We start from the raw sequence: 21,950 nt of genomic DNA, 5'->3' as shown, positions 1-21,950 counted from the left end.
AAATGAATGAACTGAATGTATTTACCGAATGATAATGATGATGATGATGATGATAATGATCAGTATTGGAAACAAAACAAAACAAAACAATAATCATTGTTTGTTTATCAGAAAAAAAAATTGTCTGTTGTTTCTGTTGTTGTTGTTGTTGTTTTATCCAAATCGAATAGGTCAAGTTTTGTTGTTGTTTGAAAATTAAATGTATCATCTCAAAAATGAATGAAATTTTTGTTTCGAAAAATTCAAAATGTAGAGAATTCTGAGAATTTTGAACATAAAAACTATATGGATTAAGTAAGAGAGAGAAAGTAATGTTTTCTCTTTGAATGTTTTGTTGATCAGAAATTTTTTTAATCATTTTTCATTTTCTCTATTAACACAGAATTATACACATCATGTTAGATCATTTTTAATGGCCGATTATTATCATCATCATTTTAATCATCATAATTTTGTCATTTCATTTTCATGATTGAAAACAGACAGACAACAGCAACAACAACAACAACAAGAAATCAAAAATCATTTTGAAAATTTAAAATCTTCGTAATTATTGAGTGTTATTCGCGAGAAGAATTTTTTTTAGTTTTTCCATTTGTGATTATGGATCGATTTCATTGTGATTGTTCGCCATTCCGAACAACAACAACATTATTTTCCAATATTATCGATACATTTTTAAAAAATTTTATGAAATTAACATCGAATATCGACGATGGTGATGATCACCAATCATCAACTTTATCAACAAAAATATTTTCTTCCAATGATTCTCAACAAAATAATAATAATAATAATAATGATAATAATTCAAAAAATGGAATCAAAAGTCAAATAAAAATGTCTTCATCATTATGTTGTGGTCGACCACAATCATCATCATCATCGACGACGACGACGACGATATCATCAACAACAACAACAACGACAAAATGCATAAAATTTCCATCATTTTTGATTATATTGATGACCATTATGTTGCCATTACCAACAAAATCAACATTAACATCACCATTATCATTGCAAGATTATTTTCCCGATACAGCCACAACAAAAATTCCTAATCGTCCAACACCATTTTCACCGGATTATCATCCTGAATGTGACATTATTTTACCGGCTTCATATTCATCATCATCATCATCAATGAATAATCGAAAACAAAATCATTTTAATGAAATTATGGAATTATCCGCACCGGTTATTAATTTAGATATCAGTGGTGATCATCAATCATTGCCACCACCACCACCACCACCATCAACACCGATATCAACATCATATTATTATCCAGGTGATACAAATGATGCATTATCAAATGATTTATTGTCAATGTCAAATAATGGTGGTGCATTAGGTGGTTATGGTGGTGCATTATCATCATTTCGTTCATCATCAGCATCATCAGAATCATATCGTTCATCATCGGCATCAACAATCAATCCAATTTTACAAAAATATTTTGCCGATATAACTGGGTATGTTTTGCTTAATTTGCATAATTTTGTAATTAAATATTCAAATATCTTCTTCTGGTCAATTTACAGACATCATATTCGTAAACGTTCAACTTATATGATGACCGGAGCTGGTGGTATTGGTCATATCTGTATAAATTATGATGATATCAATCAGGCAATACATTTAGCAAAAATATCATTAGGAATGTATCAAATACCACAGGAAAATAATCATTTATCATCTGATTATCCAAAACCAGAACATGTTGCTACTGTAGGTGAACTTTTAGTAAAAGCATCGGAAATTCTTGCACAATCATTTGGTTTGAGTAAAGAAACAATTGTTTATGGTTTACCACGTATCGATACAACCAATACTATTATCCGTGAAATTTGTCCATCAATTATGAAACCAGTTAAATGTGAAATAAGTAAATATCGTACATTAAGTGGTATGTGTAATAATCTGGAATATCCAAGCTGGGGTTCAACACGTTCAGCTATGTTACGTTATATGCCACCTGATTATGCTGATGGTATGTTTTTTTAATGATAATGATGATGACTATTGTTTTTAATTATCATCATCAACATTACGCCCACATAATTATTAATGTCTATTGTTTTCTTTTGTTTTTCTTTTCTTCAATTTCATCATCATAGGTTTATCAGCACCAAGAGTTTCTAAAAATGGTCAACCATTACCACCACCACGTGTTGTATCATTTATATTACATCAAGCTGATGAAAATGATTATGATACTGAAGTAACCTATTTGGTTATTGCATGGGGACAGATGGTTGATCATGATTTAACATTTGCTTCAATGCCAAAAGGTTTGTCTTTTAAACATTAAAAAAACAAAACAAATAAAAGTAAAAGTAACATCTATAATCATACACAAACATTTCAAAAAAAAAGTAATTAATGTTTCGGCTAAATAACGGTGATTGCATAATGATGATGATGATGATGATTTTTCTATTTAGCTAAAATAAATAAATTAAAAGATTCGTCACTGTGGATTTCTCTGTGGATTTCTTTCTACATAGGCACAAACACAGTGTTAAAAGTTCAATGTCATTTCCAAAAAAACTCTAATCCGCTTTAATTGAAAAATTCTTTTTGATTTTTCTTTTTTTTGAAAAAAACTAGATAAAAATGATCAATCAATAAAATGTTGTAAATATTCGGAAGATCAACGACATCGTAATTGTTATCCAATACAGATGCCAAATAATGATCCATATTATAAATTTTATCCGAAAAAATGTATGGATTTTGTCCGTTCAACAGCCGGTGTTAAACCAAATTGTCCATTAGGACCAAGACATCAAATAAATGTTGTATCATCTTATTTGGATGCTGATTGTATTTATGGTGGTGCTATTTCAACAACCAAAAGAATTCGTGAATTTAATGGTGGACGATTAAAATCTACTAAAGTTTATAGACAAATGGGTATGTGTGTTTGTTGAGTGTAAATAGTCCTTATCCACTACTGATATTAAAACGAAAGAGTTAACTAATGGGGGAAAAACAAAAATCAATTTGAAAAATTTCAAAAGAAAAATGAAAAAACAAAACAAAACTATTGAATGACCTCATAAATCTTTAACTCTTTACTTCCATTGAAATAATTTTTGATGATAATTTTTTGTTGTTGTTGTTGAAACTATTTGATCCAATTTCAACAAAATGGCAACAACAACAACCGCCACAAAAACACAATTAAGAACATGATCTTGTTTTCAAGCTGATTTCTTCATTTCAGTTTTTTATTATCAATTTTTTTTCAAAATTCAAAAAAGTGCTAAATGAACGCTAATTTGATTATTCAAGTTTTTCATTTGGAAACAATCGATTTTTTTTAACTTTGAAATTTTTTCATTTTTTTTTCACTAATGTTTCCGATTTTTTTCGTTTAGGTCTTAAAGATTTATTGCCAGCAAAAGTAAAAAATCCGGATCAAGGATGTGAACGTAGTGGTCGAACGAAAAATTCCTATTGTTTTGATACAGGTGATACACGTTCAAATGTACAATTACAGCTTACTGTATTACATACAGTATGGTTAAGACATCATAATCAAATTGCTGATGTTTTAAGTGAAATTAATCCACAATGGTCGGATGAAAAATTATTTCAGGAAACCAGGCGTATTGTTGCCGCTATGATACAACATATTACCTATAATGAATTTTTACCGATTGTTGTTGGTCGACAAACATTAACAAAATATGGATTGAATTTACAAAAATATGGTTATTATCATGGTTATGATCCAAAAACTAATCCAGGTATTCGTGTTGAATTTCAAGCAGCTGCATTTCGTTTTGGTCATTCAATCGTACCGGATACTGTTGATCGTTTTAATAAATTTCATAAAAAAATTGGTAAGAAACTTTTTCTGAAAAGTTTTCCATCAAATTCAAATGAATTTTTTTTCGGAAACAGATTCAGTTCGTCTTGCATCGGTTTTACGTCAACCATTTAGTCTTTATCATCCAGGTGTATTGGATTCATTTATATTCGGCATGATTAATCAACCTGCATATCGTGTTGATGCAACAATGGCCAATGAAATTACAAATCATTTATTTCAAAAACCAGGTGAACAATTCGGTTTGGATTTAGCTGCTATAAATATTTTACGTGGTCGTGAAATGGGTGTACCTGGTTATAATTATATGCGTGAATATTGTGGAATGAAACGTATTAAACATTTTAATGATCTTTATGGTTTAGTACATAATGAAACTGTACAACGTTATATGCAATTATATGATCATGTTGATGATATTGATTTTTGGTCAGCTGGTATAGCGGAATTTCCATTGATGGGTGCAATGGTTGGACCAACATTTGCTTGTATTATTGCCGAACAATTTGCACAGCTACGCAAAGGTGATCGTTATTGGTATGAAAATGGTCAACTTGCAACAAAATTTTCAATGGATCAATTATCCGAAATACGTAAAACAAAATTGGCCAGGATTTTATGTGAAGCATCTGATGATATGGAAACAATACAGCTATATCCATTGTTAGCTGCACATCCAACATCGTAAGTTATAAATTGAAAATAAGTATTTTTTACAATCAAAATCTTTTTTTTCTAATTCTCATAAAAGTAATCCACGTGTTAATTGTGCCGATCTACCTGAAATGGATTTAACATCATGGCGTGAATCATCATCATCATCTTCATCATCAGCATATATGTCATATCCGGATAATATTGGTGATACGGCTGTTGGCGGTGGTGGTGGTGGTGGTATTAGCACAATAATCGATGAATATAAAGCAAAATCTAAAGCTAAAGCAAAAGCATAATGATGATGATTAGAAATTTCAATCAATCAATCAATTCAAACGTCATCGTTTTTTTTTCTTCTGAGTGAGATTGCCATTCGTCTTTTTGTTTTGTTGGTTTTTGTTTTGTTTATTAATTTCATCAATTATCATCATTATTGAATTTAATTTAATTTGAAATTTCAAAACTTTCTTTTTTCGCACATTGTTTTTCTTTAATCGTTGAGTTTTTTTTCCTTTTCTTTTCCTTCCTTTTGTTTTTCGTTTAATTTGTTGTTGTTGTTGCTTAAATTTTTTTTTAAATTAATTAATTTTTTTCCTTTTGAAAATCCAACATTTATTATCATCGATTCATGGATAATATTCTTTTTTTAATTCAAAAATAAAATTTTTTTTAAATTAAAATTTTGTAAATTTTTTTTTTGAATTTATCAATAATAACCATCCAAAAAGATAGATGGCGTTATTGTCTCATCAGTTCCAGTAAAAAAAAAAAATTTTTACCATTTCATTTGCCGTGACCCGGATTCGAGCCGGGGTTTTTGCGGCATCATAAACACCAACCTATCCTAAACGATTTAATCACCATCTTAAATGGCGCCCGTGCACTGGTTAAATTACATCATTTAAGAAGAGCTTCATAAAGCTGAGTCAGTGCTTACCACAACGCAAAGTACTAACCACTATACTATCACGGCACTATTTATGAAATAATAGGGAAATTTTTTATATACAAAAATAAATTTTTAAATTACAAAAAAAAAAAAAAAAAAAAAAAAATGGTTCCAAAAACTTGATCACACATTACACATTGATCTGATTGATCGATTCAAGATGGCGCTTACCACAATTCAATACAAAAGTTTTGTAGGCTATATACACCCACCAATTATTCGACTATATCGACAGAAAAAGTATCGTTAAAATGAAAAAAAAAATGGAATGCAGAATATCCTTCTGTGTGTATGTTTTTTCCTGGATCACATCATGAGGATGCTGAGGATGCTCCCAGAAAAAAATATTTACTACTCACATCTATATAGACCGAGAATGAAGAAATTGATGGAAAAAAAGAAGATGGAGGCAGCCATCTCCGAAGAGAATATTCTATACGAGAGAAAAAAATTTTTTGTTTACATTCGGAATCGATTTGGATTCGACAATTTGAAGGCGAAAGAAAAATCCGTTAATTTTTTTGTTTGATTGAAAACCGAAAAAGTTTTATTGATCAACATTTTCATTTTCATCCATCCATCTGGTCTGATGATTTGTTTGTGAGATTTTATTCGTTTGTTTACGTTTGTTTTGTTGTCGATGATGTTTATTGCTTTTCTTCTAATTTATAACTTCTACTGACTGACTGACTGAACGAATTCTACCCAAGAATATTCTCTGTTTGATCATCATTCTCTCTCTTTTGTTGATTAATCAAGATTGATTGATTGATTGATTGTAAAATTTAACCAAACCAAAAAAGAAAAAGAAAAAAATTCAGCAATCATGTTGAAAATGGGAACAAGAGCCGCCAGTTGTAAGTTTGATTTCATTCGATATTGTTGTTTGTTTGAAATTTTCTTGCTTAGTGTTTTTTGAGCAAAAAATCATGCGAATCCTATTCCATTCGATTCAATTTCGATCTTTTGGTTCGGTTTTTTCATTTAGTTTTCTATAGTTTTTAAAACGAAAAATTTGTAAAAATTTTGTAATTTTAATTCAATTTTCATTTTATCTTACCCTATTTCAACCCAAATAGTCTCGGCAAAAATAAGAAACCTACAGGATTATCATCATCGTTTGTTGAATGGGATAACACCATATCCATCAATACCGGACATAATAAATGTGCTGAAATTCTTTTCACAAGCATTATTGACCATATTACGTGATGTCCCTTGCATTCCAATCGATTTAATTCGTGATCCAAATCGTGATTCCATTCGAATTGGTTTTTTTCCCAATCTTGATTATCGAAATTTATTCTATACATTAAGTGGAATGTTGGATTCATTTGCCAATATTCAATCAACATTATCTTCGAATGCACCGATTGTATTTGAATATCTTTTACATGCATTAGTTTGTTTAGTACCATTTTTGGAACATGAAATGATGGATTCAATGCCATTAACTGTTGCAAATACAATTTCATTAAATTTTATTTCACATCAAGATATAATCGATATGTTATGTTATAATATTTTACCATTTACACTTTATAGTAAGTATTTGATGTTGATTGATTATCGATTATCGATTGATTTCACTTTGTTTTTGTTTGTTTGTTTGTTTTCCTGCTCAGATAAATCCAAAGAAAATGATGGATTCGATTTTGCAAAAGCATCGATACCATCGATACTTATGACCGTATTAAGTCATACTGATTCATTATCATTACATTCACAATTATTAGAATGTTTAATGCGTTTAAAATCAAATATTATTCAAGATTTACTGGTTGTTATTGCATACGGTACGGGTAAAGCACGTCATGCATCCGTTGAATTATTATTTCAATATTGGCCTGGTTTGAATCCAAGTGCGCTGGATCGAAAACATTTATCCGAAAAACATATACAATGGAAACCATTAACATGTCAAAATGATACCTGCCAAAATACCCTTAATAATGAAGCAGTTAAAATATGTTTTGCACAAATTGATTTAATTCAATCATCATCACAATCGGGTGGTGGTGGTGGACAATCAGGTGGTGGTGGTGGTCAATCAGGAGGAGGTGGTGGTGGTGGTGGCGGAGGTCAAACTGCACCCGGAATGACAGCATTACCCGCATCAATCGATCTGAAAGGTCGTCCACCGATTCCATTATTGATATGTATTGAATGTGCTGAATCCGTACGTGAACAAAATTCCCTAAATAAATCAATCAAAAGTCAAGATATTTTATTAAATGTTTTACATCCAATGGCTGAAATAAGTTATACATGTGAAAGTAAATCTTGTTTAGGTCAACAACAACAACAACAAACAACTACAATTTCTACTCGACCATTACATTATCATCATCAACAACAACAACAATTACAACCAGCCGTTGTAACTTGTTTCAGTACTGAATGTACAAGTTTTAATTGTAATAAACCGGTAAGATTATGTCAACAATGTCATGAACAAAGACATGGTTGTTTGATTGGACAATCATTAACACCACCACCATCAACAGCAACAAATATCGTTAATCAACAACAACAACAGCCATCAAATATTGTTGCTTCGACAACAACAACAACAGCGACAACAATTGGACGCAATCATTTAGTACAGGAACATCTTCGATCATTTTGGCAATTACCATTAGAAGCACAACAACATTTTACTGAAGCTGTTGTTGCATTATTACGTGAAGCAGCTGCAAATGATAAATCATCAAAAGAAGGTGAACGTTATATGCGTACACATGGTACAGGTGCATATACAGGTGCAATGAGTTCATCATTAGGTGCTGATCGTATGACCGGTAGCGGTGGTGGAATGGGTGGTGTTAGTGGTGGTCAAGGTGTATCAAGTGGTCAAAGTAATATTGGTTCTGGAGGACAAGATGTTACTGGTTCTGGACAGGGTGGTGGTGGAACTGCTGGCGGCGTTGGCGGATCAAATATTGGCAGTAGCGATCGTGGACGTGATGGTGGTGGTGGTGGCGCCGGTGGTGGACAAGGAACTACCGGTGATTCAAATGATTCATCGATTGAAGAAAGACAATTATTAAGTCGTTATGGAATTTGGTTACTGATTGGTTTGGTTGATCCAGCTGAAGCTAATACAAATGAACGTATTGAATTATTAGGACGTATGTTAGCAATGCTTTGTCAATGGTTTCATAATACAGCATGTTTACCTGATGATCAAGCTGGTTCAGCATTGGAACGTATAAAATCCGAATCAATACATGGTTGGCTAATGAAAGTTATTGAATCACAATTTTGTTTGTTTGCAAATTGCCTTGTACCAAGTCCACCTGATCATGCACAAATCGGTGGTCATTGGGAATGTTGGCCATCAATGACCAACCAAATTAAAGAAGGTTTTAAACGTTTATTATGTCTAGTACCATATGATATTATTACACCGGATATTTGGTCATATATAATGCCATTTTGGATGGAATCTTTTCGATATGATTTGGCTGAAGATGAATTATCTGAATTAAAGATATTATTATCCAAAGTATTGGATCCTGATTTATCACCACTTGGTTTAGAAGCAGATGATATGTATCGTTTTATATCTAGGTCATTTGATCAACAATTACCCGGTGAACAAGAACAGGCATTATCTTGGTTACAAATACTTACGTTACTTGAAATTCCAGTTCCAATGTATTTATTGGAACAAATGTTTTTAGCTGGTATAAAATCATTTCATAGTTTACGTGAAATGTGTATTCAACAACAACAACAACAAAAATTGGATCAAGATTCTAAACAACAACAACAACAAACGACAAAAGAAGATCAACAACAACAACAACAACAAGAAGGACAACAACAACAATCGTCAACAACAACAGCAACATTAACACCACCACAACAGCAACAACCAGAAATCATACCACAATCAGCATCAATGTCAATATTACCATCAACAATATCGATGGAAAATATACAACAATCTGAATTATCATGTTATGTATTAATGTTGGATATAATTGTTAAACAATTTGAATATTTACCTGATCAACCTGGTCATAAAGGTTTTAATGATCAACAAACGAATCCCAGAAAAATTTATCAACCATTAACATTAGCAAAAATGTCTAAATCAGATTCAGATTTTGGTTTTAATACATTAGTCATTCTATATGAAATGATTAATACAACTGAATGTACAAGTGGACCACATACATGTCATTCATCATTACAACGTCCACCTGATACAAGTCAAATGTTTAAACCAGATTCAGTACTAACGGAATGTTTTTTCTGTGAATTATGTTCAATTTGGTATCAACTTACATTACAAATAATCACATTATATTCACCAATTATTGAATTAACTGTTATACCTGATTTAGCTGATCAACATATGGAAACTGAAACTATTAATACATTTGCCAAATTAACTAAACGTAATGGTCTGTTATTTTCACTTAATGGTGATAATGGACAAGATGATCAAGATGAAGATGAAGAAGATAAAGATGATCAAGAAGATGATGATAATATTGATGAATCAGAATGGATAAAACAATTAACCCTGTCAGAACGTTTAACATTGAAATTGTTACAAGAAATCCCAGTTCATTCTGATCCAGATGTACTTTATCATTTATTACAATGTTTAAAACTGTTAACATTACATTGTGGTGTTTTCGTACAGATGGCTAAACATGAACAAAAACGTGAATTTTTTCTACGTTGTCAACGTAAATATCTTGTCATTAGTTTATGGCGTTTATTACAGGCAGAATTTTCACAAATATCACAAATTGCTGTACCATTATTGTTGCATTGTATTGCCCTACCAGGTGGTTTAGCCGTATTAGTACGAACAATAAATTCAGAATTTCGTTCCACAGATTGGTGCATACGTTTTGCTGCAATTGAACGTGTTGCAACATTTTCACAATTTATTGATCAATCATCAATGAAAAATTCACCATCCATTCAATCAGCATTATCCAGTTTATTCATACACCTGATACAAACATTGGATGATATAAATTCATCGGTTGCACAACGTTCATTAACCGCATTAGAATTAATGCGTGCTGCATCATTAAAAATATATGTTATGTGTTTGGAAATGCAATTTGATTTAGTTATTGTTGATCGTTGTCTGGTATTATCAAGTTTATTACAATTATTTAATCATTTAAATGAACGTCGTATATTAACATGGGAATTTTTCCTAAATCGTTTTGATGCAATATTTGTTGAAGCACAGGTTTTACCATCCGCTGCAACAACCGGAACATCCGCTGCAACTTTACGTAATAATAACGTATCCGGTATGGATGCTATTGCGACTACAACAGCAACAGCAGCAGCAACAACTAATGCAATTGAATCCGGTACACGTGATTTACGTAATACAAATATACATTCTGAAACATATAAGAAAAAAATAATACGTGCACAAGAAGCATTAGGTCATATACATTTAAAACGTTCATTATTACCGCATCATTTTAGCGGACGTAATGAACAACGACATTTATTATCGGTTGCTGAATTTTTTACGCAAGCATTACGTTCATCAACTGCAGTAACAAGGAATAATGATTTCAATCAACAACAACAAGCTGAAACAACAGGTGAAAATATTGATACATCATCGACGATTAACACTGGTCAACAGCAACAACAGGTGTCATCAAAATCAAATTTATTCACTAAATTACATTCACATCATTCACAAACACAATTACAATTACCACAAAATTCATCGATGCAAATTCATCAGACAAATTCATCGATAAATTTGGGTAATTTGGGTCCATCGTCATCAACAGCGATGGTTGGTGGTACAGGTGCTAGTACAAGTAGCGGTGGTGGCGCTGTAAGCCGTTCACATCATTCACATCGTAGTGAAAAATTAAAAAATCTTTCAGCATCAAATCAAGCGGCAATAAATCGTAAATCGTCAAAATTAGCTGCATTAACTGGTTCAGCATTTCCAAATAATTTTTTCCAAGATCAAGGACAAACTAAACAAGATATGGCACAAGAAGAATTGATGCTTTTTAATGTTGTACATCGTCAAATGGATGATAATATTGCTGGTGGCAGTGGTGAATATTGTGATCAAGAAACATTACATTTATTAGTATTTTTATTTATGCAATTTTTATCATATCCTGATCCACAACATCCAATCGATGATAAATCATTAAATCGTACACAGATTATTGTTTTGCGACATCTGAATACATTACTTGGTTATAGTATGTCGGAAAATATATTCTTATTAAGTGCATATGATCTTCGACGAAAATCAGTATTTTCTGCATTCATTTCTGCATTACCTGATGTTTTAGATTTAAATCTTTCGGTTGGTTCATTATTATTATCATTAATATTTCCAATATTATTATATTGTCCGGCTGAACATCATACTATTTATCTTAGTGATTTGGATCATTATCAATCAACATATTCACTTTGGTTATTATCAACAAATCTTCGTCGATCATGGCTAAATTCATTGATAATTATTTTGTATAAACATCAATATGCAACATCGAATATGAATGCAAAATTTATTCATCATTTAATACAAATTGTACAGAATACATTAGAATCAGCGCTGGAACATAAATGTAATCCAAATGCAGCAGCAGCCCGGCGAAGATCACGTGAACAACAAAAGAATCAAATGTTGTTGCTGTTGGTGGTAAAAATCAACAACAACAACAAACAACAACAGCTACGATGACAACAATGATGGCAAATCAAATGGAAACAGAAACAACAACAGCAGTGATAAATCAAAATTATCAACAACAACAACAACAACAACAGGTGAAATCTATGGGATCCGATTCAAATGATGATACAATAACAACATTATCAGCTGCTAAAATGATATTAGCTGCTGAGCAACAACAACAATCGATAACAACAGGAACAGGTAAACAACAACAATCGATAGATTCGTCCATCACAACAAAAGATTCAAATGTTGTTAATCAAAAAGATGAACAGCAGCAACCTGATGAAGAATTAAATGTTATGTTAATGTTGATCGATAAAGCTAAAGAATTGGAACAACAAAAATATAAAGATAAACAACAGCCAACGATTAAAAAGGAGATTGTAAAAGAATTGGATGAAATTAAAGTGGAAAAAGTTGAAGTTTATACTGATCATTATCATCAACCACAACAACAACAACAACAACAACAATCGAAACCGATGAAAAAATCAATCAATAAAATACCGGATGAACAATCGATATCATCACCGCAACAATCGATAGTGATGGAAACTCAAACGCCACCACCGCCACTACCATTGGAAAGATTATTACCGGTTGGTGGTGAATTATGTGATGCAATTTGTACAAGTTTACAACGAAAACCATTATATCCATCAATGTTACAACAACAACAACAACAATCTTCTATGGATCAATCTAATGAACAACAAAAACCAGTAACAACAACAACAAATCAACCTTGTTGTTGTTGTTGTGCAGCAGCTACTGGTCAAGTTTGTTGTTTAAATTATCAACAAACATTGGATGCATTTCGTCAACTTCCACCACCACCACCTATTCGTAATCATTCAACTGAACGTTTATTACCGATAGGACCACGACCACATCATCATCATCATTCAAGATCATTAACTGGTGGTAGTAGATCGGTTGAAAGATCAACATCATCTGGTCCATTCAATTATTCGGGAAAAAAATCTGGTCGTAATCGTTATCTAATTCGACAACATACAACAATTGCAACAACAACAACAATGTTGGCAGATGAAAATCTAGATAAACGATTATTATCATCATCAAAATCAATGGATTCAATGGATCCATCATTATCATTATCATCATCAAAAGCACGATTAGTTATTGCAAAAATTCGTTCAGAACCAGAACCAGAATTGAAAAAATCACAGATAATTTTATCACCAACATCAAATTCATCAACACCACCGATGATGGCTAAAGAAATGATTGTTGTACAACAACAACAACAACAACAACAACAAGAATCTAGTCACGTGACAAAAACAATTATTAATCAAAAAATGCAAAAAAATATTTCACCATTAAAATCGGCATCAAGTCCTAATCTGAATGATGGTCCGATACAACAATCATCATCATCATCGCAACAACAACAACAACAACAATCAAAATCAATTCAACAACAACAACAACAGAAGCAACAAAGAATACCGCCAACACAAACACAAACACAACCATCATCACCAACAAAAATTGAATCACCAGCATCATTAGAATCATCTATAAGTATTAAAACAACATCATTAACATCAACATTAAAACCGATGGATAAGATTATTAAATCAACATCGACATCGACAACAACAACAACAACAAAATCATCAAAACAACAACAACAACAAAAAAAAGAAAAAAGAAAACAAAGAATAAATCATCATCATCAGCAATAAAATCATTACAGCAGCAACAACAACAAACTAGTTCATTAGTATTTCCTAGTGTACAACAACAACAACAACAACAATCGGAAATTGATACAATATCACCGCATTCATTTTCAGCACCAGCATCAGCTCGTCCTACTCAACAACAACAACAACAAATGTCGGATACAATGATGACAGATTCGCAAACGCAACAACCGCAATCGCAATCGCAATCAACTAAAGAACATACTGGTCGTTCAAATGATTCAACAAATTCTGATCTTTCATATCATCAACAACAACAACAACAACAAAAACAACAATTTGAACTTTGTAATTGTTGTGATATGCCAATTGAAAAATTTGATGAACATGAACTTGGTCTTTGTTTAGTTGCATTGGCAACATTTGTACATCGTAATCCAACATTAGCAGCACCAACATTACCACAAATATTAAAATTAACATCACGTTATGCATTACGTTGTGTTTTTCCTTGGCAAATGGAAAGTAATATTCATCTACCAGGTAATACAGCAAGTATAGCCCGGCAATTTATTCGTTGTACCCTACATCAACTAAATTCCAATGGAATATTTCGTCAAATATTTCAAACACATTCAGGTGATATTATTATGTTTCGTTCAATAGCAATATCATTAGCTGATTTTGTTGAATTAAATCAAGTAACACCATTAAAAGAATTATTTGAAGCATTAACCGATGATAAACAACTGCCACCATTATCACAAATTCTTCTAACATTATCCAATGTAGCAACATATTTTGAATGTGTTTTTGTTGATTATAATGTAACACAAAGTTGTTCATTATCAACATTATCACCAATCATATCAAGTCAATATGGTGCAAATGTACCAGTTATGGGTGCATCAATTGTTGCAAATCAACCATGGTCAGATCTGATGACACCATTAGAAAATTATCTTCGACGATTATCATTCAATCTGATTGATATTGCACCAAATATTCATAATCTTGTACCATTAATGCGTGTATTATTAGCATTATTTAAAATACCTGGTATTGGTGCACATCGATCAATTCTGGATCCAGTTACAAAAATTCTTGCACATATATTTCAACATTCACCAATTTTATTGGAACATGTTCGTGATCTTTGTATACATTGTAATCGTGCTTATGTACGTGATCGTGATCGTTTCTGTATTGCTCGAACATTTGCACAAGAACTTGTACAGGCATTACGTTTTCGTACACAAGCACCAGATGAAAATATTTTTGCATTAGTACAATGGGCATTAGAAGATGCTGGTGGTTCATTACCATATTCAATTGCTGTACAATCATTGGAAAGAAATCAAAATAGACAGCTAGGATTGACCGGTATTACTGTTGAACTACCAACAACAAATGCAACCGAATGTTTAAGATGTTTTATACCAGAATTATTAGAATTTATTGGCGATCTTCATGCATTGGCAAAATTACGTAGTAATTTTCAAGGTACATCTATACATATAAATCAAGAAACATTAGGTGGAAATCTTAAAGCAGGTATATCACAATTTTTAGCATTAGAATTAACAAGATTAAGTGGTTCAGATGCAAAAGCTATTACAAAATATTTACCATGGTTATATTCATTACCATCAATACAAAATGGACCAAAAGAATTTTCTGAATGTATATCACATGTACGATTATTATCATGGATATTATTAGGTTCATTACAACATACTGCATTAATGAAATGTCATCCATCACAATCATCATTACTTGTATCGCAACCAATACCATTAGATGTTAGTAATCATGTTGCTGAACATATTCATGTAATATTGGCTGGTTTTGGTTCCGAATCAAAATCATCTGTTGTACATATGTCAGCATTATTTTATGCATTTTTACTTTGTCAATTATGGACTGTTTATTGTGAACAATTAGCATCACAAAATCCACCCGGATCGGATGCAGCACATCAAAATATTTTGGTATTAACGGATTTTTGGACTAAAGTTACACCTGGAATTTTACAGATTATAAGCCATTCAATGACTGTATGTAAATTCTGTTTTTTTTTGTCTTTTTTTTGTCTTGCTAATTTCTGGCTTTTTGTTGCTGCTTTTTTCCCCTGTTATGCTGCTTGGCTTTTTGTTTCCTATAGGAAATACCACAGGTATGTGTTGTACACAGGCTGGCTTTTCAAAAGCTTTATGGCAATTTTCTTGACAAAATTTTTATTTACAAAAAAACTTTTTCAATTTTTCCGAATATAGTTGGCCGATACAATTACATTACATTTTTTATCATTAATTGAAACATTAATGGAATGTAATTCGGAAATACTTGCAAGGGTATGTGTCTTTTTCCGAGTGATTTTTGGATTTTAACCAGTGTTTCTCTCTCTCTATTCACCAAACACAGCTACTACCATTATGGTTACCATTTTTTAATAGTTATCCTGGACAATTATCTGATCATGTATCAGCACGACTGAAAACATTGATAAGTTGGCCAGTACCAGCACAAACGAAAAATGATGCAATGATGTTATCCACTGTATTGATACGATGGTTACAACGAATTCAAGCTCGGATGAGTCAAATTGAAATACAATCATCAACTGTTACACAATTTTATTGTGTTTAATTTGGTTTTTTTAATAGATTTTATTAATGTAAAAACAAAAGTTAAAAAAAATAATAATAATAAATTATGATTTATCAATTGAATTTAAAATTTCAGTTGCAGCCATTAAAAATGATTTAAATTTATAATCAGGATTTATATCATTTGGATTTTTAAATTTTGGTCTTTTAGCTTCAAGTTTTTCACAACGATCAGTATCGCTTATATTTTCACTAATACAAAGTGCATTGATAACATTTTGAAATATATCTTCAAGAAAATCCATTAAAAATTCACGTTCATGACGAAGACAATCAACATTGATTATGAATTGATTCATACATTCCATTGCATCAGTATAATCACTATAAAGGTATTAAAAGGAGAAAATTTTGTTAAATTCAAAATAATTTTTACCCAGAAATAAATTAACAACTTACCAACAAATATAGGAAATTTTTTCATTACCAATCGGTGCATCAACTAATGGCCATGAACGTTCAGCAAAACGATCTAAACATGTTATATTTAATCGATGACGATTTAAACATGGTGTTAGTGCCATAAGACGTTTTAATTTTTTCGCTGATTTTCTTTGTTGATTTGTTTGTTTCTTTTTACTATTACTGTTATTGTTTGAACGACAAAATGTTCGCATTATATGCCGCAATGAATATAAACTAATTTTAGCCATATTTTTATTATAACCATCAGCACATTGTTCATAATATTTTTCAACTTTACTTATTAAACGATTACATTCATCACAATAATTATTTAATTGTTCATTTGTTTCGGGAAATTTTCTACCATTCGGACCAAATGTAACAAAACGTTGCATAATCAAATCGGTTTGAAATTTTCTTTGTAAATTACATTGTTTTTGAATCGATGTTGAATTTTGCTGTGGAATTTTTGCCGATTGAACCAACAATGATGATCCAAAAACAACAAAGATGATCGATAATTGTAGAAAAATTCTATAATAATAATGTTGGCTAATCATTATTATCAATTTGAAAATTTCAATTTCTTCTTGCTTGCTAAATCGATAATTGATCAATAATTAGATAGTTTTATCATTTAACACCAACCGACATACATTTTTCTGTCCTTTTTATATCATCTTATCATTTTTTTCTGCTGAATAAATTAAAGGATGATTTTTTTTCAAAGAAAAAACGCATCACATGAATTTATGTCATCAGACACATCATTTACGTATGTAAGAAAAATATTGCTCGAAGGGTTATTTTTCTCCTTTCTAGAATATCCCATTGGTTTTTTTCAAAATACAAATTTTTCAAGGTTAAATGATTTATTTTTTCACATGAATTTTTTTTTTTGAATTCTATATAATTTTTAACTGAAAAAAAATCTGACAAATTTGACATCAAATTGATGGAAATGACGACTGGTTTCGAGTGTTGTACTTGATTATCATTATTTTTTTATTGAGTAAAAAATGAATTATCCATCAAAAAATTTTTCAAAAGATTTTTATCAATTTTTTTTTCTTCTAAAAAAAAAGATTCACAAAGTGTTAAATGTGTTGGATGAATTGACGTAAACCATCATTAATGATTTTTTTCATCAAATTTTATTTAAATTACAAGATTTGTTTGAAAGGTTTTTTGATCGTTTCGTTGATTCTAATCGTTCACAATTAATCAAATGAATCTAATGATTTGAACAAAATACATTCAATTAAATTAAAATTACAAAAATTTGATTATTTTATTTTATTTTATTTTATTTTTATTTTTTTTTTTGATTGTTGAAAACAACATGAAAATGAAATAAAATTATTTGATTTAAAAAAAACAAACGAAAAACCAGTTTGTCATTCAGTATAGTGAAAGCCGAAAAGAAAGTAAAGAAAAATTACAAAAAAAAAAAAATGTTTTCATTATTCTTTTTGCTTTCGACATTAATGATTATAATATTATCATTTGAAATAATGATTACATTACAAACAAATTATACTTATAATTGTAATGATTATTATCTACAAAATACAATCGGTATATCAATAATGGATAGTTATATAATACAATTTGTTTATATAGAACCAAAAGATAGATCATTACCGATAAAAGTATGGAAACATTCACATTTAATAGCAATAAAACCAACATCAAGAAATCTTATAAATATGAATATTAATGATAAAACAAAAACAATGGAAATTGGATTAGGAAAGCTTATAATGAATGGTCCAATTACAACAACATTTCAATGGAATTTAATGGAATGGTATTATAATCATTATAAATATTATCATTATAATACAAATAAAGATTTAATAAATTTAGCATGGTTTCAATCATCCAAAACAACAAAAACATTAATAATGTTAAAAACAAGTAATCGTAAACAATATGAACAATTATATTATCGTAATGATTATCCGATTGGTATACAACCTAAAAATGATACAATTAATTTTGAAAATCAAGCATATATAATATTTATAACATCAATGGAAACAATGTATAGCCTAAAATATGAATCATATAATAATTCATTAACAATATGGCAATGGAATAATCAATGTGAATGTTTTGCAAATTTTTTAGGTTTTTTAGTATTCGATAAAACCGGTATGCAAATATCCCTATCAACCAAACCAATGGAATATGGAATAAAGAAAAAAAATTTCTGGTCTAAATATGATTTTAATTATGGTTTTGAATTATTTTTTAAAGAAAAACATTGCGATCATTATGATTATTCAAATTGGTGTGGTCATTGGCAAATATTTTTAATTTCAAATAAACAAAAAACAATATTATCATTCGATGGTAATGTATTGAAAAAATCGAATGATAATAAAAATTATCCGATTGATTGGTTTAAATTTAAGGATTTTTTTCATTGTACGAAAAAAACATCTGATCAAACATTTGATGATCAATTGACCAATGATCAATTGATCGATGGTGAAAAAAGAAAAAAAAGATCAATACATCATAAACAAGTATGGAAAAGAAAACCACATCCAACCGAATTACATGTAGTATTAATTATAACTATTTTAGTAATGTTAGTTATTATAATTGGTATGGTCATTTTTTTTCGTCATACATCACATTTACGAACATTATCACCAACAACAATAACAAAAATTATAAATGATAATTTATAATTTTTAATTTCTAGTTTTGTTGAAATGAATTGAAAACAAAAAACAAACAATAATAATAAATTTTTTTTACAAAATTTTGATTAAAATTAAAATTGAATTAATATGTTATTCGTTTTTTTCATTGATTGATTGATTGAAAATTCAAATGTAACAACAATGTAAAAAAATTACAAATAAAATTTATTTATAAACAAAAACAAGTTTGAAACAAAAATCAAACGGGGTACTACCACAAAGCGTAATAATGTTTATATTATTCTGTTTTATGACAATTATATTATCATTCAAAATATTGATAACATTACAGGAAAATAACCATACAGATAATAATTGTACTGATTATGATCTACAAAAAACAATCGGTATATCAATAATGGATGATTATTTAATACAATTTATTGATACAGAACCATCGATAAGAAGATTACCAATAAAAGTATGGCAACATTCACATCCAATAGCAATAAATCCAAATTCTAAACATAAAATAAATATGAATATTAATGATAAAACAAAAACATTTGAAATCGAATTAGGATGGTTTATTAATTGTGGTCCTACCGCAACATTTTTTCAAGTAGATTTAATGGAATGGCAACATAATTCATCAATAATCAAACAAAATAAATTAATAAATTTAGCATGGTTTCAATCATCCAAAACAACCAAAACATTGTTAATGTTTAAAACAAATGATCGTAAAAATTATGAACAAATGTTTCATACAAATGATTATTTTGGTTATCCAACATTTAATGATTTTCAATTTAAACATTCAACAAATTTAATATTAATAACATCAAAAGAAACATTATATTGTTTAAAATATGAATCATATAATAATTCATTAACAATATGGCAATGGAATAATCAATGTGAATGTTTTAATAATTTTTTAGGTTTTTTAGTATTTGACGCAACCGGTATGAAAATATCATTATCATCTAAATCGATTGAAAATGGATTTTCAAAAAATTTTTGGTCAAAATATGATTTTAATTATGGATTTCAATTATATTATAGTGAAAATCATTGTGATCCATATGATTATTCAAATTGGTGTGGTCATTGGCAAATATTTTTAATTTCAAATAAACAAAAAACAATATTATCATTCGATGGTGATGTATTGAAAAAATATTACAATGAAAAATATTCATTTGAATGGATTAATTTTACGGATTTTTTTCATTGTACGAAAAAAAATAATCAAACATTTGATGATCAATCGAACAATGATGAAAAAAGAGAAAAAAGATCAATACAACATAAACAAGTATGGAAAAGAAAACCACATCCAACCGAATTACATGTAGTATTAATTATAACTATTTTAGTAATGTTAGTTATTATAATTAGTATGATTATATTTTTTAGACATACATCACATTTACATCATATATCACCAACAATAATAACAACAACAATGAATGATGATCATTAATTAATTAATTAATTTTTATAGTTTTGTCTTCTACAAAATTGTAATTAAAATTCAAATTGAATTAATGTTGTTATTGAAAGTGTGTTTGTTCGTTCGTTCGTTTTTTATTCAGAAAAAATATTCGCGAATTATAAAAATGTAAATAAAAATAAAAATAAAATTATTTACAAAACTTTAGTTACAAACTTTATTATTATTAATTTTATTGAAAAAAAAATGTTTTTTGAACAATCATCATCATCATCAACAACAACCGAATTATCAATCGATTCAAGTAAAGTTGAAAAATCGGATAAAAAAAATCCATTAGAAGTTCTTATAAGTATTTTGGGTGCATTATTGCTTATAACTGCTTTTGTTATTATTCATAAACAACGATCAAAATCAAAATCAAAATCATCCTCATCATCATCATCATCACCACCACCACCACCATTATCATCACCACCATTACCATTATCACCACCAGCAACAGCAACAGCAACAATATAAATAAAGAAGATGCATAATTATAATAATTTAGATAATTTAATTTAATGTATTTTATAATTTAATAATCTTATAACTTTATAATTTAAAAAAAATGTAATAAAATAACTTATTTTTTTATAACTTATTTTTTTAAAAAAAAATGTAATAAAATGACGTTTTTTGTAAAATAATAATAATTTGTAAAAGTAGAAAATTTTTTGGTTTGTAGTTTATCGAGTTGATGATGATGTTTTTGAAAAAATCATCCTTATTCATAATATTATTCGTGTATTTGTTTCAAACAATTCAATCGATCGATAATCAAACGATCAATAGCAACAACAAGTTGTTCAGAAATCCGCTAAAGAATGCTAAAGTGGTGGCCAAATTCTTTCCATCGATTTTGGAAGCAAACAAA

General features: G+C 29.5%; 3 protein-coding genes across 3 annotated transcripts; 2 read left to right on the top strand and 1 right to left on the bottom strand.

Annotated features, from left to right (window-relative positions):
• Window positions 1–588: 588 nt before the first annotated feature.
• LOC113797066 (salivary peroxidase/catechol oxidase-like) lies at window positions 589–5,118 on the top strand. The gene is made up of 7 exons (XM_075823903.1): window positions 589–1,478; window positions 1,548–1,996; window positions 2,124–2,297; window positions 2,617–2,922; window positions 3,390–3,857; window positions 3,919–4,528; window positions 4,596–5,118. Exons 1-7 carry the CDS (start codon window positions 604–606, stop codon window positions 4,795–4,797), a joined length of 3,084 nt encoding a protein of 1,027 aa, XP_075680018.1. The 5' UTR covers window positions 589–603; the 3' UTR covers window positions 4,798–5,118.
• Window positions 5,119–5,897: 779 nt separating this feature from the next.
• On the top strand, window positions 5,898–16,580 carry unc79 (UNC-79 domain-containing protein). Its single transcript, XM_075823905.1, is given in 8 exon segments — window positions 5,898–6,307; window positions 6,530–6,994; window positions 7,076–12,166; window positions 12,169–13,853; window positions 13,856–15,898; window positions 16,006–16,017; window positions 16,118–16,195; window positions 16,266–16,580. Coding segments are annotated over 8 exon segments (9,630 nt in total). The 5' UTR covers window positions 5,898–6,276; the 3' UTR covers window positions 16,491–16,580.
• LOC113797058 (uncharacterized) lies at window positions 16,466–17,589 on the bottom strand. Its single transcript, XM_027347373.2, has 2 exons — window positions 16,910–17,589; window positions 16,466–16,834 (listed from the first exon to the last, which is right to left on the bottom strand). Exons 1-2 carry the CDS (start codon window positions 17,473–17,475, stop codon window positions 16,555–16,557), a joined length of 846 nt encoding a protein of 281 aa, XP_027203174.1. The 5' UTR covers window positions 17,476–17,589; the 3' UTR covers window positions 16,466–16,554.
• Between the last annotated feature and the right edge of the window lie 4,361 nt (window positions 17,590–21,950).

The sequence above is a fragment of the Dermatophagoides pteronyssinus genome, unplaced genomic scaffold (assembly GCF_027571235.1).
Source record: "Dermatophagoides pteronyssinus isolate colony J.1.1.1.1 unplaced genomic scaffold, Derpt_VIB-CSIC_2022.12 sq0039, whole genome shotgun sequence".
NCBI classification, from domain to species: domain Eukaryota; kingdom Metazoa; phylum Arthropoda; class Arachnida; order Sarcoptiformes; family Pyroglyphidae; genus Dermatophagoides; species Dermatophagoides pteronyssinus.
The sequence above is the reverse complement of the archived record's forward strand: the minus strand, read 5'-3'. Positions and strand labels throughout refer to the sequence as shown.